This window comes from Peromyscus eremicus, chromosome X, assembly GCF_949786415.1.
Source record: "Peromyscus eremicus chromosome X, PerEre_H2_v1, whole genome shotgun sequence".
Lineage (NCBI taxonomy): Eukaryota > Metazoa > Chordata > Mammalia > Rodentia > Cricetidae > Peromyscus > Peromyscus eremicus.
Genome location: NC_081439.1, coordinates 132,000,027 through 132,025,633, shown reverse-complemented (window position 1 = coordinate 132,025,633; position 25,607 = coordinate 132,000,027). Strand labels below are relative to the sequence as shown.

The 25,607-nt window shown below is 50.2% G+C and overlaps 1 protein-coding gene across 5 annotated transcripts; it reads left to right on the top strand.

Annotated features, from left to right (window-relative positions):
• Positions 1-900: 900 nt before the first annotated feature.
• Positions 901-25,607, top strand: Hcfc1 (host cell factor C1). 5 transcript variants are annotated; one of them, XM_059250038.1, is made up of 26 exons: positions 901-2,349; positions 8,149-8,297; positions 8,617-8,777; positions 9,600-9,808; positions 10,575-10,659; positions 11,180-11,286; positions 12,523-12,702; positions 12,783-13,142; positions 13,432-13,592; positions 14,761-14,958; positions 15,266-15,490; positions 15,650-15,754; positions 15,977-16,196; positions 16,301-16,443; positions 16,577-16,718; positions 16,945-17,165; positions 17,719-19,222; positions 19,359-19,522; positions 20,066-20,510; positions 20,813-21,136; positions 21,285-21,403; positions 21,493-21,630; positions 22,064-22,249; positions 22,929-23,229; positions 23,688-23,751; positions 23,914-25,607. In XM_059250038.1, the coding sequence occupies exons 1-26, from the start codon at positions 2,157-2,159 to the stop codon at positions 23,951-23,953; spliced, it is 6,144 nt and encodes a 2,047-aa protein (XP_059106021.1). In that variant the 5' UTR covers positions 901-2,156; the 3' UTR covers positions 23,954-25,607. The 5 variants fall into 5 exon arrangements, with proteins under 5 accessions (XP_059106021.1, XP_059106020.1, XP_059106019.1 ...); XM_059250037.1 differs by having other exon boundaries at positions 20,810-21,136; XM_059250036.1 differs by having other exon boundaries at positions 19,934-20,510.

The following is a 25,607-nucleotide window of genomic DNA, read 5'->3' as shown; positions in this document are numbered from 1 at the left end:
TGAAATTAAGGGAGACTAACGTGGAGAAATAATCTGTTCTTGGTCTAGGCTCTGGGACATCAGCTTAGGACCACTGTGCTTGCCTATAATGATGATGACATTGCAGTGCCTAACTGGCCTGCTGGGAGACTTAGAACGTAGAAATAATGACAGTAACGATCCCTTGTCAAAGTTGTTGTGTGAATTTACTGTATTGGCGCGAAAAGGACAGAGCTCACATCCGGGTATTTTGCTTCTCTGGGTTTGCTAGGGAAAATTCAAATCTCGAAAAAGGGCGGACCCGTAAAGCTGCTATAAGCCTGCGCAAGGGCGGGGCGAAGAGCCCTGGGAAGCAGGCGGGGCGGATGACGCGAAGTGACGCGAGTGGCGCGCTGCACCCGAGCTGGCTTGACTCCGGTGCTGTGCCGTTGGGCCGCTGTGGGAGGGTGGCCTGGCGCGTTGCGAATCGGAGCGCGCACCTGGGCTCGTTCCGGAGGCCCGGCGGAGGCGGCAACGCCCCGGGGTGGTGCTGGCGGGCCTGGGAGCGGGCAGTAGCTCCGCCCCTGTGCGCTCATGGCGTCACCTTCGGCTTCGCCCCACCTCCAGCTCCCCACTGTGGCGGGGCTCTGGCTGTCTGCTGAGTATTCGGGGCGGGAAAACAGCTGCTTCTCACCCAGGGGTACAATCGCAGTGTCTCCTCTCTACCACCCTTAACTACCATGTGCCCTATCTCCACAGCTAGTTTAAGGGTATTTCTCGCGTTTCAGTCCCTTCAGCGACCCGGGAGACCGTTCCCAGGGGGGCGTGGCCAAGCGAGTCTAGGGAGAGTTACATATTCATCCGGGCAATCCCAGATGCTGCGGCCATCTTTGTTTTGTGCTGAAAGTCGCTATTAACGCCTGCAGACAGCCGGCGCGGGGAAGTGGCAAGATGGCGGCTCCCAGGGAGGAGGCGTGGAGGAGAGCTAAGGGGGGACGCAGGGCGGGGCGCTACTGCACCTGACCCGAGTTCTGCTCTTTCTCTAGACTACTGCGCAGCAGCGCCAACTCGCCCACAACCAGACAGCACATTGCACTTTTAAGAAGCTTTAATTCTTTATGAGCCTTGGGTCATTTAAGAGGCTTGGGCCCAGAGGTGAAGACGTGCGAGAGCGGTGGAGCGGTGACGTCTCCTGACTCCGCCCCCTCGCCCGACCGCCGCCATGTTTAGTTGTTACTTCTTCACACAAGATGGCGGCTCCCAGGGAGGAGGCATGAGCGCCCTGCCGTTACCGCTTCTTCTGCCGTACAGTTGTCACTTCAGGGCCTAACTCCTGCTCTTTCGAGCAGCTCCTGTGGGAAAGTCATAAGAAAGGAAGCGAGGATTGGACGCTGCCTTGCTTTTGGTTTGCTGTGGAAGAACTGTCCAGGAAGAAGAGAGTAGGGGGAAGGGGAAGCTAGTCTCAAGATGGCGGCTCCCAGAGCGGCAGGCACAGCCTGAACAGCAGAGGCGGACTCAAGGGAGAGGTGCGAAACCTCACGAGCGGTCCGGCGCGGGGCCCCCAACAGTTCGAGCCGGTTTTGCCAGCCTCTGACGCGCCTTTTTAAGGAACGTTGGGGTTGTTCTGCGATCGGCTGCTGTACTAAGTGCTGAGCGGTGAAGCAGGACGGGCTCAAGATGGCGGCTTCCACAATTGTGGTCTGACTGCCGACGGGATTGAGACAACCGCGGCATTTGTGGCTCTTTTCCACCCGCCCCGGAAGCCAGCCAGTGCTGAGGACTGGGGGGTGTGGGAACCGGGCCGGGGCTCCGCCATTTCCGGCGGGGGAGGGCTACGACTGAGGAAGGGAGGAGAGAGAGGCGTCTCAAGATGGCGGCTCCCAGAGCCTCCTGCCCGAGGTTCTAAGCGGGAGCACCCGGGCAAATAGTTAGAGCGGCATCGCTCAGTGGCCTCCAGCTTCTCGGGAGTAAGTGCTCTACAGTTTTGAGAAGCTTTAAAGGAGACGAGCCGAGTGAGAAGGGGGGAAGAGCCAAAGGGAAGGAGGATAGTTAAGATGGCGGCCTCCATGGAGTCGTCCACCGCTGTGTAAGGAGCCGCTTCTCCGTGAGAGCTGCCTTAGACGAAAAGGGGTGTGTGAAGAATTAAGGGTCTCCCTCCCGCTCAGTGACTTCTTCCCACTGCATCCTTAACCGGAACTATGGCTTCGGCTGTGTCCCCTGCCAACTTGCCAGCGGTGCTTTTGCAGCCCCGCTGGAAGCGAGTGGTGGGTTGGTCGGGTCCCGTGCCCCGACCCCGCCACGGCCACCGTGCCGTGGCTATCAAGGAGCTCATAGTGGTGTTTGGCGGCGGCAACGAAGGGATAGTGGACGAACTACACGTGTACAACACTGGTGAGTGTAAGCCCGCTGGGTTCTCAAAGCCTTCTCTTCATCTCCTCTCACTCTCCTTCACTCTTCACAATCTTCTCCCCTCTTTCCATCCCTTTCTCACTCCCCTGGTGTCCTTTCCTCTTTCCTTGCTCTGTTTGCCATCTTTGCTTTTCCCTGGTTTTTCAACCCCCGTTCTACACCCCCGGACTCTCCTCTGTTTAAAGGTTGCATTTGGTACTTAGAGAAACCCTCTAGTCTGACTTGTGAGGGGGAGGGGATGTCGCCTGCGATGGTGACTTCAGACGTACACCGTTACCCGGCGGGCTGGGGCTGGCGCGGCAGCGGATGTGTTCTTTTGGCGCAGGCGGAATCCTCCCCCATCCTGCGCTCGTCCTCATCTCCAGCGTCCATGCTTGTTCAGGAGAAAAGACAATTTCTAGATCACAGATCCATTCTATGCACCCAGAAAGAGGGAAGCACCCTTAAGGGGCAGACTTTTAATAGTTTAATGCGACCCTGTGGCAAGTGCTGATGGCAGGATGGCTATGCTGTCTCCCCCTCACCCCTCCACACACACACAGTTGGAGGTATTTACTTGTACGAGTTGTGGATTTTTGTGTGTTTTTTTTCCCTTCAAATTGTTTCTTTTCCTAATGTGGTGCCTTAACAGCTGAGGTTCTTCTAACCCCCCCCCCTCCGCCATAGCACAGGCTGGAGAGCTCAGTGCCTCCTTTCCTGTGAGGTTGAAGGGGTTAACCAGTCCCTTCTAATGCCTCCCTCCCCAAAACCTTTGCAAATTGGGAGGAGCCTCTCTGTCTACAGGTATGGCTGATCTGCAGGCTGGCCTCTGCCCCCTCCCTTATGGAAGCCACATGTTGTTCCTTGCTTGGTTCCCTTGCTCTGCCTCTAGGGCAGAAAGCTTTGTCGAATCCTTCCCCTGTGGTAGCACTTTCTGCACATCTAGTACAGGGGATTGTCCTGAGTTGTCGGTTGACTGCCCAAAGGCCTCTAAGACCTTTGCCTTGCCCTAAGAGAGAGTACTGGGACTTGCTAAGGCCGGAAATATGTACCAGTTGTGTCTAGGTGAGAGCCTGGAATACTAGTGTAGCCAGACAGAGCCAGCCCCCTTGCCTGTGGTAGACTGGAAGCTTCCCTCTTCTGCAGGAGGTGCAGCCTGCAATGCTTCCTCCCTTGTCAACTCCTTAGCCTCTTCCATATACCTTCATCTTTTCTGGGCCCCTGCCATCCCAGGCACCTTCTCTTCATGTGAGGGCGGGACCAAGTGTGCAGCAAGGCCATTCTATTGACAACCCATCCCTACCCTCTTGCCTCCTTGGTCTGTCTGATAAGGTAGGAAGCAGGCAGGAGATCGTGGTCTGGGGTAGTTCATGGAGTGGGGCTTGAAGCCAGACTCTTCTGGCAGCTCCCCAGCACCTCCCCCACCAGGCTGTGTGTGCAGGCCTGCCTCAGCACCTCTGAATTATTCCCCCTTCCAAGTTGATGGGTGAGTGGTTCATGACGCTCCGAGTTCCTTGCCTCTCCACACCTGTTGCCTCTAGGGAGCAGGGCTTTTCTCAGGGCCCCCTCAGAAACGGGGGGGGGGGGGGGAATTGGTGATGCTTGTGCCAGCCCAGACAGCTGTGGTAGCAAGAATTCGCCCAGTAAGGTAAGGACAAGGGCGGAGATGCAATTTGTGGAGCTGTTTTTAGAGATGCCCTCTACAGGAGCAGCAGCACCTTCTCCCTACCCTAGAATGCCTTTCTTCTACTAAGGCCTGGAGCAGACTTTCTGGCAGGAAAATACAATTTTAGAAAGTAGGGCAGGGGCCTAATTACAGTCAGCACCAAAGTCCATTGCGGGCCTCTGTCATGGCTTCCTGGGATCTCTACATATTCATTAGTTTATTGAAACCAATTGACTACTTTGGTATTAATTTGTTACCATTTTGCAAAGAGGTTGGATGTTAGGAGGTAACCAGCCTTCTAAAAGTCAGCTTACAGCAAAGGCCTGGAATCCTCCAAGAGTAACAGTTTTCAAATTGTCCTGATCATTTTTAGGTGACTTGAGAAAGCATCTAGCTGACCCCACTACCCTGTTCTTCACCTTAAAAGGTGTACCCCTTGTTTTGATGGGCTCTGGGTGTGTCATGTATTTGGCAAGCTCCCAAGTTCTAGCAGTCCTGATGCTACCCTTGCTGCTCATCCTTCCCAACACATGCCTCTTCTTACCGTGGTTTTGTTTCCAAAGAGGCCTGAGTTCATAATGTGTTCATGCCTCTGCCTGTATCCCTTTGCTTTCGTGGGATTGGTCTTTACCCCTTTATAGAGTAGGCTGATCTGGAAACATTTCTCTTTTCCATGGTGTATATGTACTTGGCTGTCTTGTTCAACTCTTCAGTTTGCGGGGGATGGAGTATAATTCACCCAGGGGTTACCCAGTGGAGTAATCAGGTTTGTGTGTTCTAGAGAGTGCACGCATGCATGGGTTTCCCCATTTAGTGGCAGTCACCACGGGCTGAGAGACCCTTTACTGTCTTTTGATAGGTCTTGTGGTTGCAATTGTCCATGGAGGAATTTTATTTCCATGAGGCAATTCAGATTATTCAAGAGGCCTCAAGCTCAAGGATCCAGGGTCTGGGGTGGATTGTGTTGTGCTGAAGCTGGGTGTGTGTGATTGTTCCCTCTCCCAGGCTGCTTTTGCCTCAGTGGATATTGGATGTCACCAACCTTCCCCCCACCCCCCCCCAAGGTTGAGTGTGGAACATTGCTTTGAGCAAGTGCTATACCACTGAGCCACATCTCCAGTCCTACAATAGACTCTTGAGAGTTAGTGGTAGAAAATATTTAAAGGGACTTCCTACACATAAGGAAATTAGAATCCAAGAGGGGAAGTGTCAAATCCAGGGACACTGCACTAGCTAGTGGTAGAAGTGGGCCAGTGTGTGAACCTTTATGGGGACTGCTGTACCACTTATTTCTTTTCTCGTGTGTGTGTGTGTGTGTGTGTGTGTGTGTGTGTGTGTGTGTGTGTGTTTGTGTTTTCAAGACAAAGTTTCTCTGTGTAACCATCCTAGCTGTCCTGTGACTTGCTCTGTAGACCAGGCTGGCCTCAAACTTACAGAGATACAACAGCCTCTGCCTCCTGAGTGCTGGGATTAAACATGTGCACCACCACCACCCGGCTGTACCACTTATTTCTTAATTCAGTTCATAGGCTAAAAACCATCATCTTAGAAACACATCCCTTTTTCCTCTGTCCCTATACCTAAATTTCACTAAGTCAGATGGGTATTATTTCTGTTCTCCCATCTTTTTCAGGCCCTCTTCTTAGCAGGCTCACTTCCTGATTGGCCTGTTAGTTTTTTTGATTAGGAAATAGGGACATGCCAAGGCATATCAAGAATGAGGGACCCAGGGATTAGGTTACATGATACCCCACTGGATGTTTGAGGGCAAGGGAGAACAGCTGTTAGATTTGTAAGATGGAGAGAGGAATTCACATATTTGCACACTAAAACAGGGATTCGTAGAAGAGATAAGGAGAGGAGATGTTAATCTTCATACCAGGAACTTTGCTCCCTGACATACTCCTTGTGGGAGTTGGGAAGGGCTTCTGCCTTGCCAAAAGAAACATTCTAGAACCAAATTAGTACCTCTTAGGTCTCAGGAGAAGCTGGTGATCTAGGAGGCCAGGAACATCCTAGCTAACATCTGCCTGGCCAGCTGGGTCACTGAATCAGCATGATGGGAAAGCTGTAGGTCAATCCCATTTGCCATTTAGCTTTCACCTAAGCCTTGTCTCATGACTCACTACCTATATGCCGTCAACACAAGGGTTCTCAGCTAAGTGAGAGACATGAGACAGACAGTGAATCAGGTTCATGTCCCTGTTGGGTTTTACTCTGACTTCAGGTGAGTTTCCTTTCCTGGGCTCTGGAGTCTTTTGTTTGTGACTGTTTTTGTTTTGAGACAAGATCTCTTATAGCCCAGGCTAACCCTGACCCTCCTACTTCCATCTTTGAAGTGCTGGAATTACAGGCATGCTCTGGGCTCTTTTCTTTAACTGAGAGCTGGATTGGTTCTTCCTCAAAGGTTCCTGTTGGCTTTACCTTTGTAACTTGGATGAAAAACTCCTTCCACAGATTGTTTAACACTATCTCTTTCAATTTATGTAAGGTTGATTTGCCTCAGTATTGAAAACTCCTACATTTCTTGGTTCGTGTTTGCACTAGGAATGAGAAATGAGGTCAAGAGCCAACATTTGGGTATGTGGACACGTGAATGCATGTGCACAAGCAGTTCATCGCTCCAGCAGGAAAATGGCAGAGAGGATGGGGCCTAGGCAACCTATTTCAGTGACTCATCTAAACCACCGACGAGTCCAATAGCTATGCTGGGGGCACCTGGGAAGACTTCCCCCCTCTAAGGCAAAGCAGGGTGCAGTTGTTGCTTATAGAGCCTTAGAATTGAGAACACAGGAATTTAGAAATGGGGGGGGGGCTTTTTCCCAAATGCATCTGAATAAAGGCTGAGGGAGCAAAACAAGCATTTTCCCTTTTTCTCAGACATTGGTCTCCAAATCAAACCTCTATTTCTTAACTTGTATGCCTGCCTCCCTGTGTGAACAGTATGGCTAAGAAGCAGATGAACAGCCTAGACTGGTCCACAAATGCCTCCTGTGTCACCTCCTCCAAAACATAACCTGACCTCCCATCAGCTCCCAGGAGGGAGACTGGTCTTGGCTCTGAAGTCCTTCCCTATAGCAGCTACAGCCCTCTCAGATCTCACCTGACTGACATGTACATGTGGCAGGTCTGCCTCTGGGTCCCAGTCTTGGAGATTTTGGAGAGAAAGTGGCTTATCCTTTAAATATATGACATGGCAGAAAAACATACTTGCCCGTAACATTCCCAGAACCCTTGCCACTGCTGATGTGAAGGACACAGGAGCCTAGGTGAAAGAACAAACTGCCAGACAAGCTAGGGAAGGCTCTGTCCCAGCTGAAAGTTTAACCTTCATCTTGTATCATCCTAAGGGAACAAAGAGGTGCCCTTTTTTGGTGACTTCCCCACCTCACCCCCTGTTAGAAGTATGAGGAGCTCCTGAGAAGTTTCTGTCACAGAAGCTCTATGGCAGTTGCCACCTCAGGCTTGAGAATATTCTGGACTTGTGTGGGCATGGGGGAGGGGGGACACTGCCATGGAGCCTGTGGACCATCACTTAGGAGACAAGCCAGTAGGGAAGTCAAAGCAGAGATAGCTAGGCCTGGGAGGTCAGCAGAGACTGATTCTTGCCTCATGCTCTTCTGAGCCAGTAAGCGATGACCTCTGTTCCCTGTTAACTGCCTACATGGAGGGAAGGCATCAGCCCATAACAGTTGGTGTTTCTAGGACCACCTAAAACTGCAGCTGTGGGCTCTGAAGAGGAGAACATAAGCCCTAGAGGGCTTTTGGGGTATAGAAGTTTGATAATCATGTGAGCAGTAGGGGAAGGAAGTCAACGACTACTAGATTCCCAGAGGCTGATGAATTATCTTGGTTGGTGACTTAACTGTCTTCTGAGGTGACCTTGATGAGAAGCATGCAGTGGTGCAGCAGTTTGAAAGCCAGGGCTCTGCAGATGGCTTGGCTAGAGTGACTAGAGATTTGGGGTGATGGTGTTCTTAAGGGACAGTAAACCGGCCTAGCCTCTCCTCTCTTGGTTACATTTGAAAACTAGGAGTTGGAGAGTACAAGACTTAAAGAATAAGAAGAAGCGGGGAGGGGCTCAGGTTCTAGGAAGCTCCTGGATGTTTTGACTACTGTTTCCTTTTGCTCTTCAGCGACCAACCAGTGGTTTATCCCAGCTGTGAGAGGGGATATCCCTCCAGGGTGTGCAGCCTATGGCTTTGTGTGTGATGGTACTCGTCTACTGGTGTTTGGTGGGATGGTGGAGTATGGAAAATACAGCAACGACCTCTATGAACTTCAGGTAATAACATAGAGCCCCTTTGGGCCTGGGTTAATACACTGCCTCAGCCCTCATGGGACTCTCCATAGTGTTCCTTATAGTGTTTGAGGGTTAAGACAGGAGAGGCAGTGGAAGGGATCATTTAAGAGTCTGCCAAGGCTGTTCTCATCTTGAACAGTATCAGAGGAGAGAACGGGACCAAATTCCTTAGGACTTGCATGTTCCAGCAATATGCCCCCTCACTCAGGACCACCTTCTCCTTATGCCACAAATTGCCCTAGGCCCCCTACCAGTGGCCTTCTCATCTTGGGAGTCATTCTCTTAAGTCTTGATTTTGCAGGCCAGTCGCTGGGAATGGAAGAGACTGAAAGCAAAGACGCCCAAAAATGGACCTCCTCCGTGTCCTCGACTTGGACACAGCTTCTCCCTTGTGGGCAACAAATGCTACCTATTTGGAGGTCTGGCCAATGATAGTGAGGACCCCAAGAACAACATTCCGAGGTGAGACTTTGTCCTTTTTTGGAGAACACCACCAGGGTGGGTCTACTTGATCCAGGTACAGAGCCATGTTTCTCTCCTTTGCTGGGTTGTCATTAGAGAATGCATTCAGTGCCCTTTTAAGAAGTTCCCAGCATTGAATCTGAACCCCTGGGTAGGTCTTGTAGGAGAAAGCTGGGCAAGAGGTAGAAGCCTGCTTTACCTTGGACTGGTCCCTATCCGTCAGACCAAAATTAGACCTGGATGCTTCCTTTGCAGCTTCTGCTGCTTATACATTTCCTGTATGGGTATTTTCTAATGCCTTTAGCCAAAGGCCTTACTGTCTGGAGGTAGTTCTAAGCTTGACATCCTCTTGCTCTAGAGACGCCCAGGTATAATGTCTGACATTGTATACATCCTGAAGGGACCTACCACTGAGTCTGAACTTAAGGCTGCCATCATAGTTTCACACATACACCCCTTCCATTGCTCCAATTGTACTTACCTGGTAAGCTTCTGTCAGTCAGTCCCCTCTTCAGGAACAAAGGTTCCATGGTCTTTGCTCCATTTGTTTGTTTTGTTTTGTTTTGTTTTTCAAGACAGGGTTTCTCTGTGGAACAGCTCTGGCTCTCCTAGAACTCACTCTGTAGACCAGGCTGGCCTCAAACTCAACAGAGTTCCACCTGCCTCTGCCTCCTGGGTGCTGGGAATAAAGGCGTGCACCACTACCACGCCTGGTCCTAGCCTTTGCTCTTATGTTCTAACGAATATACTGCTTACTGAGATACCCAGTAAAAAAGCCTGTGGTGCATATGCTCAAGGCTTGCTATAAATTATCTTCCTCAGGTACCTGAATGACTTATATATCCTCGAACTACGGCCAGGCTCTGGAGTGGTAGCTTGGGACATCCCCATCACTTATGGAGTCCTGCCTCCACCTCGGGAGTCACATACTGCCGTGGTCTACACTGAAAAAGATAACAAGAAATCCAAGCTGGTGATCTATGGAGGGATGAGTGGCTGCAGGCTAGGGGACCTTTGGACTCTAGACATCGGTAAGAAGCTGCTACAGTTCCAGTAGCTTCAGAACAAAGCCAGTTTTCTGGGTAGCTGGCCTTGAGTGACTGGTGAGGTGGGGCTCATGGGGAGCTAGTGTCCTTCTTGACCTTGTCAGTGGATAGGAAATAGTAAGGCTCAGTTGGGCTTGTCTGGAGAGAGTACAATCTTTTTAGAATGGAATTCTCTCAATTTGGGCAGAGTCCCTACTAACTCTTCAGTGGACAGTCTGTTTGTGGATTGGTGTATTCTGATATGTCTAACACAGTAAAATTGGTTACCCATAGACCAATTAATTATACTTTTGTCTGTGAAGTGGGTGATGGATTGGGGGGGGGTGTTGATCTTGGTTATATTGCCCCGTGGATCAGAGCACCCAAGTATTTGAACATAAGCAAAACTCGTTTCCTAAAGTGTGGTCCTGTCCACTACTAAGATGGCATGGGGATAAATGTGTTCTGCAGGGAGTAGAAGTGTAAAGGAGAAGCTGGGGTGAGCTTGACCACCCCTGTGCCATCCCTGAGAGCTCTACTGCCTTATAGCAGGTGCCCAGTACATTTGGGAAGAAACCTTGCCCAAATCATACAAACAGCTTTAGAAATGCTGAAACCTATCTGTTAGGGCAATAAATTGGAGGGCCTGCTGAGGGATTTAGGGCAACAGGAATGCAATTCTTACGTTTGCTTAGGCTCCATTTGGCCCAATGAACTATGAACTATGGTGTTTGATCCAGCATAGGTAATCCCTTTCTCTCCATCTCTGCAGAGACACTGACATGGAATAAGCCCAGCCTTAGTGGGGTGGCACCCCTTCCTCGAAGCCTCCATTCTGCAACCACTATAGGAAACAAGTAAGTATCTGCTCTTCTCTTCCCTGACCTGAACTGCCCCTGGCGCCTGAAGAGTTCTCAAGTCAGTTTTGTCAACTGTCCTTCAATCCCAAGGAGACTTCTTTCTGGCAGGTCTGGCATTCGGCTGCCCCATACCCACCTTATTATAACATAGAGAAGGCAGATTTAGGGTGGAAAGGACTGCATGTAACTCAACCTGAGACCATTTCTTGGCCAGTAAGACTGCTGTAGCTCCTCACACAAACAGCATTGTTGGTGAATGCCAAGGTCTAGGGTCCATAGAGATTCAGGTACACCTTAGATGAGCCAAACAATACTCTCCTGCTATACAAATGACAGTTCTTTGTAAGAGTTGTACCATTAGGTAGGAAGTGCAATATTAAACTGCTTCATGAATCTTCAGGGACTCCTGGGGCCTTCTAGAGAACTGAGCATATTCAGAACTTTCTGGGTAAAAGAGGTAGCCTCTAGCTTGGTACTTCCTCTTCAATCCTCTCTTGCTTTTCCTTCACCCTCCCAGAATGTATGTATTTGGTGGCTGGGTACCTCTTGTCATGGACGATGTCAAAGTGGCCACACACGAGAAGGAGTGGAAGTGTACCAACACGCTGGCTTGTCTCAACCTAGGTATGGCCTCCTCTGGCTTAGAGTGGCCAGGGGTGGGGTGGGAGTGGTCCTGGGAGATTTTCACAGTGTACAGGAGCAAACCTGGGCTCATGGATCTTTCTAGAATTCACCCAGAAGTATCCGATAGGTAGAGAACTCTCAGGCAGCACTCCTTTTAGTTTGGATAGGTTCTTCATATGTGCCTGACATCCACAAGTACAAAAGCACATACAGTGAAGAGGATATGTTTCTTGTACCCCATTACAAGGACTCTTCTATACAGGCAGTAGCTCTAGGACCTTAGCCTGCCATATACAGGGCCAAGTGGCCCTTTTCCCTTACTATATCTTGGAGATCATTTCATATCCTTGCACAATGAGTATCACATTTTTTTACTATGGCGTACGACTTTAATCCTAGCACTCATGAGGCAGAGGCAGATGGATCTCTTGAGTTTGAGACTAGTCAGGTCTTTCATAGTGAAACCCCCATATCAAAAACAAAAAACAAAAATTTTGAGTTGCTCTTATTTTAACTGAAGATACATGCATTTTCTTAAGATCTTTACTTCATTTTTCCATATATTGTTTCTCTTTTCCTGTCTCTTAGGATTGTATTACTTTATATGCAAGGAGTTAAACCTTTGGCTATATCTTCAAAATACTTTCCAAGTTTATGGCTTAATTTTTTCCGTCCTTTCTTCTTCTTCTTCTTCTTCTTCTTCTTCTTCTTCTTCTTCTTCTTCTTCTTCTTCTTCTTCTTCCTCCTCTTCTTCTTCTTCTTCTTCTTCTTCTTCTTCTTCTTCTTCTTCCTCTTCTTCTTCTTCTTCTTCTTCTTCTTCTTCTTCTTCTTCTTCTTCTTCTTCTTCTTCTTCCTCCTCCTCTTCCTCCTCTTCTTCCTCTTCTTCCTCTTCTTCTCCTTCTCCTTCTCTCAAGACAGGGTTTCTCTGTGTAGCCCTGGCTCTCCTGGGACTCACTCTGTAGCCCATGCTGGCCTTGAACTCAGAGATCCATCGGCCTCTGCCTCCTAATTTTCCCACCATAATTTTTATGTTGTTTTTGCCTTATTTTTGTTTACTTTTAATTTGTTACTCCAATAACTTTACCATCCCCAACAGTGAAAGAAGAATAGAGAAAAACTTGGGAATTGGGGGTGGGGGCATTTGTATGGGGGTTGGGGGGGTTGTTGGTTGGTTGGTTGGTTGGTTGGTTGGTTGGTTTTTGTCTTGTGTGACCTCCAGCACTTGTGTGCCTCTAGATACCATGGCCTGGGAAACCATCCTAATGGATACACTGGAAGACAACATTCCTCGAGCTCGAGCTGGTCACTGTGCTGTTGCCATCAATACTCGCTTGTATATTTGGAGTGGCCGTGATGGCTACCGCAAGGCCTGGAACAACCAGGTCTGCTGCAAGGACCTGTGGTATCTGGAGACAGGTAAGTGCTATGCCACTGCCAGTTCCACATGCTGAAGCCTCTTCATTCCCTATCTTAACAGTTGTATTATTGTATTACAGAAAAGCCACCACCCCCAGCCCGAGTACAACTAGTACGAGCCAACACCAATTCACTGGAGGTTAGCTGGGGTGCAGTGGCAACAGCCGACAGTTACCTTCTGCAGCTCCAGAAATATGACATTCCTGCCACGGCTGCTACGGCTACCTCCCCCACTCCCAATCCAGTCCCATCTGTGCCTGCCAACCCTCCCAAGAGCCCTGCGCCTGCAGCAGCTGCACCTGCTGTACAACCACTGACCCAAGTAGGCATCACACTTGTTCCCCAGGCTGCCACTGCACCCCCAAGCACTACCACCATCCAGGTCTTGCCGACAGTGCCAGGCAGCTCCATTTCTGTGCCCCCCGCAGCCAGGACTCAAGGTAAGCTACAAGGGCTAAAGGTATTTGGAGTAGGGCCTAGTCACTGGAGACAATCATTTCTTGAGTCGTAGCTGCTGCTTTGTTGATTGGTAGATTTTAGCTTCAGGCTTATTGAGGATTAGAGGATAAGAGTGCACTCTCTTGCTGGCAGGGACTGTGTTGAGAACATAGAAGAGCCACACATAAAGAATAGGCAGGTCAAGGAGTAGCACAAGTCTGCCTTAAACTTGGCAGAGTGGCAGGATAACTGTGGAAGGGGACCTCCTGATGATCAACCTTTTCTTATCAGGTGTTCCTGCTGTTCTCAAAGTGACTGGTCCTCAGGCTACAACAGGAGCCCCACTGGTCACCATGAGACCTGCCAGCCAGTCTGGAAAAGCCCCTGTCACTGTGACCTCTCTGCCTGCTAGTGTGCGAATGGTTGTACCCACACAGAGTGCCCAGGGGACGGTGAGGATCTGTTACTGAGTGGGGTTTTGTGGTAACCCAGTAGCATAAACAGAGTTCTTGTGTGATCTTTAAAAAAAATATAACTGCTCTGGGACTGGGGATGTAACTTAGTTGATAGAATGCTTGACTAGCATGCATGAAGTCCACCATTTCCCACACTGTACATCATATGCCTTTGTTGTTTGTAAGGTGCTGTTGCATTGAAAATAATGCCTCAAGGGGGCCTAATGCTCCATGTATTCCTTGGGGGCATTTTCAGTGTGAACTTCCTGATTTGGAAGGCCAAGGGGAAAATCTGTTTAGCTGAGTTTGACCCAGGCCTATAAGAATGAGTTGTATCTAACTCGGGTTATGTTTGTTTCGTTTTGGGTTTTGACAGAGTAATTCTGTAGCCCAGGCTATCTACCACTTAGAGAGATTATCATGCCTCAGCCTTCCAAGTGTTGGAGTTCTAAGTATATGAACCATCACACCCAGCAGTGGCAGTGGTAGTATTGATGGGTGTTGTATGTGAAACTCATTACTGCCTGTGTGCTAAGCATGTGTTCTTGTACTGAGATACATCCACAGTTTTGGCTCTGGTCTTTTTCTTTATCTCTGCAGTACTGGGGACAGAACTCTGTTAGGGAAGTATTTCAAATACTGACTACACTCTTACTTTTGAATCAGGTCTCACTAAGCTGTGAGACCTTCAGCTTCCTGAGTAGCTGGTACTACAAGCATTATGCCCCAGGGCTAGCTTGACTATGCTGTTTGATTAAAAATTTTCTCTGGGACTGTAGGGGTATAGCTCAATTGGTAGAGTGCTTGCCTAACATGCATGAAGCTCTAGATTCAGTTACTGCATAAGCCAAGTGTGTGGTATTACATGTCAGTAATCCCAACATTTGAGAGGTGGAAGTAAGATCAGAAGTTGAAGGTCATCTTCATGAGTTTGAGAAAAGTCTGAGCTACAATGAGACCCTTTCTGGAAAAAAAAAAAAAAGGCACTTGGCAAGCACCTGCCTACTTGTTGTTTGCACTAGGAGAGAGGATCCAACATTAGGAAAAACCAAGGGATGCTACTGAGGCCCCCCTACCCCGCAGATTCTGAAAGGGTCATGCATGGAATTGGGAGGCAGGTAGCAGATAGAACCCTTGTAGCTCACATGTTCTGTGCCTACCACAGGTGATTGGCAGCAACCCGCAGATGAGTGGAATGGCTGCATTGGCTGCTGCTGCCGCTGCCACACAGAAAATCCCTCCTTCCTCAGCACCCACAGTGCTGAGTGTCCCAGCAGGCACCACCATTGTCAAGACAGTGGCTGTGACACCTGGCACAACCACTCTTCCAGCCACTGTGAAGGTGGCCTCCTCCCCTGTCATGGTGAGCATTTATCTTCTGGGTCTGGTTCTGAGCCTGTAGCCCTGAGGCTGGTGACTTCTGATGGAACAAGCAGTGGCCATGTGTTCCAGGCTTTGGACCAACCCTTCAGGCCGTTGGTTTATAATTGGTACTGGCATGGGTTATGGAATATGTAGTTACTTTAATCGTGTGCAGCCTTGGGTTAGACCTGTGGGGAGTTCAGGCTGCCCTTTTGCTGCTCAGCCAACCAAGTTAGGTAGACAGGTGGTCATCAGAGATATAGCCATTATGTTGCCACTATTCTCATCATTTATCTCTGCTTCTCCAGGTGAGCAACCCAGCCACTCGCATGCTAAAGACTGCAGCTGCCCAAGTGGGGACATCTGTGTCCTCTGCTGCCAACACATCTACCCGCCCTATCATCACGGTACACAAATCGGGCACTGTGACAGTGGCCCAGCAAGCCCAGGTGGTGACCACAGTGGTAGGCGGAGTCACCAAAACCATCACCCTAGTGAAGAGCCCCATCTCTGTCCCAGGAGGCAGTGCTCTGGTGAGTGACAGGCACCATCTGGCTTTGTTTGACAGCTGCCAGACTATGGTGAATGCCACTGGTGACTTACTGTCGTGGGCTAACTCCAGTATAGTCCTAGCCCAGGCCATGCCCTTGTTTGGTTCCAGATCACTGCCTGCTCCATTCTTTCCTTTTTAGATTTCCAATCTGGGAAAAGTGATGTCAGTGGTCCAGACCAAACCAGTTCAGACTTCAGCAGTCACAGGCCAAGCCTCTACAGGCCCTGTGACTCAGATCATCCAGGTGAGCTCTCACTGTCTCCCCAGAAGTCATCCCTAAACTCCAGGCCTACAAGGATGAATGGGCACTGGGAAATAAGGACAGAAGTCCCATAAGCACAAGTAGCTCAAAGGCCTGCTGATATCATAGCACCCATAGTAATCAGAATATTCTGAGTTAGAGTAGCTACACCTATTGTTGCTTTTTGGCAGTAGTTCCTGTTCACTCACAGCTTTTCCCTTTCAGACCAAAGGGCCTCTGCCAGCGGGGACTATCCTGAAGCTGGTAACATCAGCAGATGGCAAGCCCACAACCATCATCACCACCACACAGGCTAGTGGAGCAGGGACCAAGCCTACGATCCTGGGCATCAGTAGTGTCTCTCCCAGCACCACTAAACCTGGCACGACTACCATTATCAAGACCATTCCCATGTCAGCCATTATCACCCAGGCAGGCGCCACAGGTAAACATACAGCTTTCAAAAGGCCCTTGCTGGTGAGTGTAATTCAGGAAGAAGATGGGAAGCTTTCACAGAGCTTATTTTCTCTGGACCCTTCCCCAATGCAGGTGTTACCAGCAGTCCTGGCATTAAGTCCCCCATCACAATTATCACCACCAAGGTGATGACTTCTGGAACAGGAGCACCTGCCAAAATCATCACTGCTGTCCCCAAGATTGCTACTGGCCATGGACAGCAAGGAGTGACCCAGGTGAGGCACAAGTGGCTCCTTTTCACCTCAGTCTAGTGCAGACCACATGTGTCCTCGTAACAGGCCTGAGAGGGGCAGCATAGTCCAGTCAGCCTGAAAGTGACATTGGTGGCACTTTGCTCTGGTGTTCCAGGTGGTGCTAAAGGGGGCCCCTGGACAGCCAGGCACTATCCTCCGCACAGTGCCCATGGGCGGCGGCGTTCGCCTGGTCACCCCTGTCACCGTCTCCGCTGTCAAGCCAGCTGTCACCACATTGGTTGTGAAGGGCACCACAGGTGTGTAGCCCACAGGCCAGGTCCTTGGCAGTGACTGGGCTCTCCCTCCAGTCTTCTTCTGGACATAACCTCTAGTCTGGCTGGGGGAGGATGACAGGTGCTCTCTCCAGAGCCTTCTGTCCTTGGTGGCAAAGCTCCCATTCCCCAGCCCTTTCCAGAGACGTGCTGCTATATAGAAAGTGGTAGCAATAAGCTTCATTCTACTTCTGCCTCTTCCTCCTGTTAGGTGTCACAACCCTAGGCACAGTGACAGGCACTGTCTCTACTAGCCTTGCAGGAGCTGGGGCCCATAGCACCAGTGCCTCCCTGGCCACACCTATCACCACCTTGGGCACCATTGCCACTCTCTCAAGCCAAGTGATCAACCCTACTGCCATCACAGTATCAGCTGCACAGACCACACTGACAGCTGCTGGTGGACTTACTACACCCACAATCACAATGCAGGTAAGTGGGTTCCAAGGATGTACCACCATACAGCAGCACTCCCACATGAAAGTAGGGGGCATTTCGTCTTTTTGCCCCTTTCCAGGTGCTGTTCTGCAGCCCTGTGCAGCTGTGAGTTTTTCCACACGTGGTGTGTATGATCTCTGTTTTAGTCTTTTCCAGTGACATATCTTATTTGAACTATTTAGTTTGCAGACACTAGGATCTCATACATAATGTATTGTGTATGCATATAGTATTTGTCCTCCTGACATGTTTTTATTTCTCTCAAACTAGACAAGAAGTGCTAAGAGATCTAATGCTGGCCTTTGTATCAGCAAATAGGCCAACCCCCTCTCCTGCCCCAGCTCTGCCTCATAGCCCCTCCATCTTAGTCTGAATAAGTCTTAATTCATGTTTTAAGATCATGGGGCAAGTGAGTCTTAGATTTGCCTGGGCTCGTTAGCAGAGTTGGTGGTCCCAGCCAGCATGGACAAGCATAGACTAGTAGGACAGTCAAATGAAAAATCACATACTTCAGACACTAACTCCTCTGTTCTACTGTGTCCCCCAGCCTGTCTCCCAGCCTACCCAGGTTACTCTGATCACAGCACCCAGTGGGGTTGAGGCCCAGCCTGTACATGACCTTCCTGTGTCCATTTTGGCCTCACCTACTACAGAGCAGCCCACGGCAACAGTCACCATCGCTGACTCAGGCCAGGGTGATGTACAGCCTGGCACTGTGACACTGGTGTGCTCCAACCCACCCTGTGAAACCCATGAAACAGGCACCACCAACACAGCCACCACCACTGTTGTGGCTAACCTTGGGGGACATCCTCAGCCTACCCAGGTGCAGTTTGTTTGTGACAGACAGGAGGCAGCTGCTTCTCTTGTATCCTCAGCTGTGGGACAACAGAATGGTAATGTAGTCCGTGTCTGTTCAAACCCCCCCTGTGAGACCCATGAGACAGGCACCACCAACACTGCCACAACAGCCACATCCAACATGGCTGGGCAGCATGGCTGCTCAAACCCCCCTTGTGAGACTCATGAGACAGGTACCACCAGCACTGCTACTACATCAATGTCCAGCATAGGCACTGGGCAGCAGCGAGACACTCGTCATGCCTCTAGCACCCCCACTGTAGTGCGGATCACTGTGGCTCCTGGGGCGTTGGAGAGAGCCCAGAGTACTATGAAGCCTCAGTGCCAAACACAGCAGACCAACATGACCAGCACCACCATGACTGTGCAGGCCACCGGAGCTCCATGCCCAGCTGGCCCACTGCTCAGGCCAAGTGTGGCACTGGAGGCTGGGAGCCACAGCCCTGCCTTTGTGCAGCTAGCCCTTCCAAGTGTTAGAGTTGGTCTAAGTGGCCCTAGCAACAAGGACATGCCCACAGGGCACCAGCTGGAGACATATCATACTTATACAACCAATACCCCAACCACAGCCCTCTCTATCATGGGTGCTGGGGAGCTTGGTACAACTCGGGTGGTCCCCACATCTACATATGAGAGCCTCCAGGCAAGCTCTCCCAGCAGCACCATGACTATGACAGCCCTAGAGGCACTATTGTGCCCTTCAGCTACCGTGACCCAAGTCTGCTCCAACCCACCGTGTGAGACCCATGAGACGGGCACCACCAACACTGCCACTACCTCCAATTCGGGCAGTGCCCAGAGGGTATGCTCCAACCCGCCTTGTGAGACTCATGAGACTGGAACCACACACACAGCCACTACTGCCACATCAAATGGAAGTGCAGGCCAGCCTGAGGGTGGACAACAGCCTGCCGGTGGCCATCCCTGTGAGACACACCAGACCACTTCCACTGGCACCACTATGTCAGTCAGTGTGGATGCCCTGCTTCCTGATGCTACTCCTGCTCGTGGAACCCTGGAGTCTGGCTTAGAGGTGGTAGCAGTGCCCACCGTCACCTCCCAGGCTGGTGCCACATTGCTGGCTTCTTTCTCAACACAGAGGGTATGCTCCAACCCTCCTTGCGAGACCCACGAGACAGGCACCACACATACAGCTACCACTGTCACCTCTAACATGAGCTCAAACCAAGGTGAGTGAAAAGTGTCCAATATAGTAGGGTACAGATATTCTGGCTATATTAGCTATAGTGGAGGGGGCAATTTCTAGGAAATCTGTGGTGGTAAAAACAAGTGGAAGTCAACTGGTTCCCCCTTTGACACCCACAGACCCTCCACCAGCTGCCAGTGACCAGGGAGAGGTGGTGAGCACCCAAGGTGACAGCACAAACATCACCAGCGCCAGTGGTATCACAACAACAGTGTCCTCCACACTGCCACGAGCAGTGACCACTGTGACACAGTCTACACCAGTCCCAGGTCCCTCTGTGCCGGTAAGCTTCCACTATGCCTTTTATTTGTGCTGTTCCAGAGATGGACACCAGATGTCGCTATTATACCAGACATGGCATTGCTCCTTGGTTCTTCCAGACCATAAAAGGGCAGTCTTGGTATCTGGGTACTTTGTCTCTGATGCTGGTTTCCATCTTGGCTGTTTTCTATAATTTGTCTCTACAGTGAAACCTCTCTGAGCATGAGTTGAAACTTGATGCCCTTCATGCTGCTCCTTGACCCACCTTCCCCATCTACATTTAGCATGGGGTTAAAGGTAGCCAGCCTGTCATGGTTGATACCATAGGCCTACAGGAAAAAATAAAGGCCATCTTGTTTTTCATCCCCACTGCCTAGTACTAGCCTCCGTCTCCTCCCCTCTTCCTCTGACGGGGGCTTCTCTCCCTTTCTAGAACATCTCATCACTGACTGAGACTACCCCAGGGGCTCTGACTTCCGAAGTCCCCATCCCAGCCACGATAACAGTGACCATAGCCAACACAGAAACTTCTGACATGCCCTTCTCTGCTGTTGACATCCTGCAGCCCCCAGAGGAACTCCAGGTCTCACCAGGGCCTCGCCAGCAGCTGCCACCACGGCAACTCCTTCAGTCTGCCTCTACCCCTCTGATGGGGGAGTCCGCTGAGGTCCTGTCAGCCTCCCAGACCCCTGAACTCCAGGCCGCCGTGGATCTGAGCAGCACTGGGGACCCATCTTCAGTCCAGGAGCCTGCCAGCTCTGCTGTTGTGGCCACTGTAGTGGTCCAGCCACCTCCACCTGCACAGTCTGAAGTAGACCAGTTATCACTTCCCCAAGAACTGATGGCTGAAGCCCAGGCAGGCACCACCACCCTTATGGTAACAGGGCTCACCCCAGAGGAGCTAGCTGTGACTGCTGCTGCTGAAGCAGCTGCCCAAGCTGCAGCCACTGAAGAAGCTCAAGCCTTGGCCATCCAGGCTGTGCTCCAGGCTGCACAGCAAGCTGTCATGGGTAAGTATCAACTGAGAGCTTTGAGGGATAGGCACCTTGGGATGAGTGACAGCCTAATAGGGAGGGCTAAGGCACTATATGGGGACAACTTGAGATGAGAAGACATGCTTCCTATGAAAGTACATAGTGTGCTTCAAGGGAGGCCTGTGTAGGACAGCTGGTCCTAGAAAGGAGACACAGGGCCCAGTGGTGAGGGTATAGTAAGGTGTGAGCAGGATCAAAGCTAAGGAAAACAAGATCTCAGGAACACCATCGCTGTCTGTTAGGCCAGGCACATTAGTATTCTTTTGGTCCTGGAGCAGGCACTGGGGAGCCCATGGATACATCTGAAGCAGCAGCAGCAGTGACACAAGCAGAGCTGGGTCACCTTTCAGCTGAGGGCCAAGAAGGTCAGGCCACCACCATACCCATTGTGCTGACACAGCAGGAGCTTGCAGCCCTGGTGCAGCAGCAGCAGCAGCTTCAGGAGGCTCAAGCTCAAGCCCAGCAGCAGCACCATCTCCCTACTGAGGCTCTGGCCCCAGCTGACAGTCTCAATGATCCATCCATCGAGAGCAACTGCCTCAACGAGCTAGCTAGTGCCGTCCCTAGCACTGTGGCCTTGCTACCCTCAACAGCCACTGAGAGTAAGCTGGGCTGCTTTTTGGCAGGGGTAAATTGTTGATAGAGTTGAACTGGTGGGAGATGGACACTTTGACAAGGGTGGCATGAAGGTTCCGGGAGGTTCTGGCTCAACACAGAACTTCCCCCGACTGATATTTTGTTTCTTCCCAGGCCTGGCTCCATCCAACACATTTGTGGCTCCCCAGCCTGTTGTTGTAGCCAGCCCAGCAAAGATGCAGGCTGCAGCTACCCTAACTGAAGTGGCCAATGGCATCGAGTCCCTGGGTGTGGTGAGTCCAGTGCAGTGGGCCCCAGGGGATAGGAACAGCACTGCCTTTGGGCCCCAAGGACTTGATGTCATCTCATTTCTGTTCTCCAGAAACCAGACTTGCCACCCCCACCCAGCAAAGCCCCTGTGAAAAAGGAGAACCAATGGTTTGATGTGGGGGTCATTAAGGGTACCAGTGTAATGGTGACACACTATTTTCTGCCACCAGATGATGCTGTTCAGTCAGATGTAAGTATACCCAGTAATTGGTATCTTTGGGTAGTGGGGTGGATCCTGCCCTGCCTGTGAGACAACTATCATAGAAATAAACTTAGCTTTACAACTTTGCAAAGGGGCTCACAGGAGAATCCCACCTTTGTGCCACTTTTGAACAATTAAGAAATGGGAAGACAGCCAGATGGAAACCTTCTTCTCAGAGAGTAAGAAAGTAAAAATTTGATTCTTTCCTGACAGCACCAAGTTAATCTCACCATGTCCCTAGGGCCTTGCTATAAGGACAACCATCACTGAACAAAAGTCTTGGTTCCATGGTCCCCCTAGGACGTTGGCCATTCTAGACAAGCACTGTAGCCCTGAACTGCCCCTAGTTTCTATAGCATTCTTTTTGACTGCAGGTTTTATGCCATTTTCTTCTTTCCTGGTATTCCACTTCTTGCCCTAGGATGACTCAGGCATGGTCCCAGACTATAACCAGCTGAAGAAGCAGGAGCTACAGCCAGGCACTGCCTATAAATTTCGTGTTGCTGGAATCAATGCTTGTGGCCGGGGGCCCTTTAGTGAGATCTCAGCCTTTAAGACCTGTTTGCCTGGTTTCCCAGGGGCTCCTTGTGCCATTAAAATCAGCAAGGTGAGTCTTTTCTATAGGCTGCCTTTCTGTTCCCTATTGGTCTGCTGTCTCTGCTCTAAGGAGGTACATATGAACAGAGCCAGGGGGTGGCTGGACTGAGAGTGTACCAGATAAGTGCAAAGTAACCACACTCACCCTTAGTAGACAGAGGTCATGTGCCAGGCTCTTCACTGATAAATCTTTTGTCTAATCCTGAAAATTCCAAGGAGGTCTGGGTTCTGTTAGTCCTATTCTCAAATGCTGAAACTGAGGCACCAAGAAGCTAAGTGACAGTTATGAGTTAGGTGATGAGTTAGGGGTGTTAAAAGGCTCTTTTAAAGTCCTTTGAAATTTGATGTGGACTATCTGGGTTGTTTTGGTTAATTGTGTGTGTGTGTGTGTGTGTGTGTGTGTGTGTGTGTGTGTGTGTGTGTGTGTGTTGCTCATGTGAAGGTCAAAGGAGGTCATGTGGGTAGGGGAGATTCAACTCAGTCATCAGGCTTGGCAGCAGGCACCTTTACCATACGGCTGAGCCATCTCACCGGCCCCTGGATTATCTATTGTGTTGGGGGAGGTTGTTTATGGGGGTAATTAGCAGTTCTTAGAAACTTCTAGCCCTCTTGCTCTGGGCACAGGCAGGGTGGGCTGAATCCACAGTGGCTGAAGAAGACAAGGCTTGACTTTATGTCCTGGATTCTAGAGCCCAGATGGTGCTCACCTCACCTGGGAGCCACCGTCTGTGACCTCCGGCAAGATCATCGAGTACTCTGTGTACCTGGCCATCCAGAGCTCACAGGCTGGTGGTGAGCCCAAGAGCTCCACCCCAGCCCAGCTAGCCTTCATGCGAGTGTACTGTGGGCCTAGCCCTTCTTGCCTCGTGCAGTCCTCCAGCCTCTCCAATGCCCACATTGACTACACCACCAAGCCTGCCATCATCTTCCGCATTGCTGCCCGAAATGAAAAGGGCTATGGCCCTGCTACACAAGTGAGGTGGTTGCAAGGTAAATATTCATAAGCCTCTTGGGGCAATTTTTAGGGAAGGCACGGGAGAGCAGAGATACCTAACCTAGCTAGACTAGGAGGGCTTCAGATTGGGATATAAGGGTGTAGGATGCTATAGAGACAGAAGCCTCTTGTGCTCTTGGGTGTACAGAAGATACCCTGGGGTGTCTAAAAGTAAGAAAGGTTAGAGGGCTAGAGAAAGCAAAAGCTGTTAGGCCCAAGCATATCCCAGGGCCATTAAGATGGGGAGCCTAAGCTGAGGCCAGCTTCTAGGAAGCATCTGTCTCAGGAGGGGCATTGAGGGCAGGAGCTGGGCCAAAAGGATTTCTGACTCCTATCCTGCAAAGATCAGAGACCTGAAGGATGACATGGGCAATCAGGACTATGACAAGTAGGGTAAACCCAAGTGTTCCCTGCCTTTTGTTGGGTTGCTCACCATCTATCCCATTCCTTTCAGAAACCAGTAAAGACAACTCGGGCACCAAGCCAGCCAGCAAGAGGCCCATGTCGTCTCCAGAAATGTAAGCAGCGAGTCTCTTTCAGGAATCTTCTGGGGGGTACTTAGAGTAGAAATAGGCTTCACCTCTCATCAGCTGCTTGGAACTATATTTACATAGGGTCCTGAGTCAGTGTGATGCTCTTGGGATCCTCTGTAACTGTTCCTCCTCTCTTTCTTACATAAGGAAATCTGCTCCAAAGAAGTCTAAGGCTGATGGTCAGTGAGGAAGCTGGCCAGCATCTGGATCCTCCAGACCCCTCTGCTTCAGGAACGCCCTATAGGGCCCACCCTCCCACCCTGCCTACCCAGCCTTTGCACTTCACCCTCACCAGCCACTGGCTACCATTCAGTCTCCCCCTTTCCCTCTGTTTTTACAATAAAGAAAGCACACTTTACCATTGCTGTTGGGAGGAAGCAGAAGGCAGATTGGAAAGACCGGCGAGTAAACAAATGAGCACAAATTGTGCTCCTTTCTTTTCCCTACCTGGTGACCTCCCTGAGCTGAGTACAACTGGACAGTTCAGAGACTTTGGGAAGAGAAATAAAAACTAAAAACAAAGGAGATAGCACCCACACTTAAGCCTGCACTTGTTTGTAGTTCATCACCCTTGGCCTGAGAGGCAGCCAAGGGCTGGAGCAGGGAGGGGTGTCCCCCAAGTTCCTTCAGAGGCTTTCCCCAGCAGGAACCCCATCCTGGGTGTCTGTCTGGTTCTATTTTTGTTTTGTTTCCAGCCACCTCCTATCCCTTCTTCAGGCTTCGTAGAATCTGTCTCGTCCAGCAAACCCACCGGAAGCAGAACACATCTCAGAGGCCTTTGTGCTACCACTTAACACCTCTCCCTTCCTCTTTACAAAAAAAGATGAGGGAAAAGGAGCCTTGGGTGGTCTGAGCAGTGGCTGTGAAATCCTCCTATTGGGCACAGAGTGGCCCCCAGTGATCCTGGCTTTGGCCCACCTTGCTTGAGCCTGGGGGACACATCACCAACTGCTGCATTTGTTGTATTTTTTAAGTTGAAATTAATGAAGTATAACATTTTTATTGTAATTTTAGCCTTAGCGTGTGGGGGTTTATCCCTTTTTGTTAGCTGTGTACAGAATGTGTATCGTATTTTTTTTTCTTCCATTTCCCCCCCTCTTGGCTAATCATTGGCAAGGATCTTTCTGGGGAAAAGCTGAGAGAGCAGCTAGGGCAGGAGAGTGTCCTGGGTAGGACCTGATAGACACTGCCTATCTAATTTCCTGTTGCTAGCCCCTACCTGCTTTTGGAACAGTGTGAGACATTGACCTTTATTCCCTGTGGGTTAGCACTTAACATGTAGAGGTTTGGGCTTCTACATCTTCATTAGCATCACTTGCAGAGGACTGACCCTGAACAAAACAGCAGGGGCAGGGAACAGGTGGGACCTGGACACCTTGAAGGCAGCCCCAAGTGTGTGGGGTATGCTATATATCCCACAGAGGCTGGGAGTAGGTACATGACACAAACTCAGTAATTAATTTCATAGCATTGTCCCCAAGCTCTGGATTTTTGTCTCCGGGACCCAAGTTTTAGGCGGTGAGTAATACTTGCAAGAAAGTTACTGAAGGATTTAAAAATGGACAGCCAATGTGTTCACCGCTCAGGCCCATACCCCCTGGAGCCGCTAGTGTATTGTATCATATTTCTCTGTGGAAAACCGTCATGTTTAGTCAAGTTGGAGCCCACTCGCCTGGTCCCTTTGTTTTCCCTATCCCTTCTCCCAAGCACCCTTTGATTTCTCTTCTGAGAACAGTACTACCCCGTTCATCTATTGTAGAGTAACCCTGTGACTCAATATTACCATAGTGCGATGTTGTTTTGTGCTATTTTGAACAATTAAAAGACTTTTTTTGAAATAA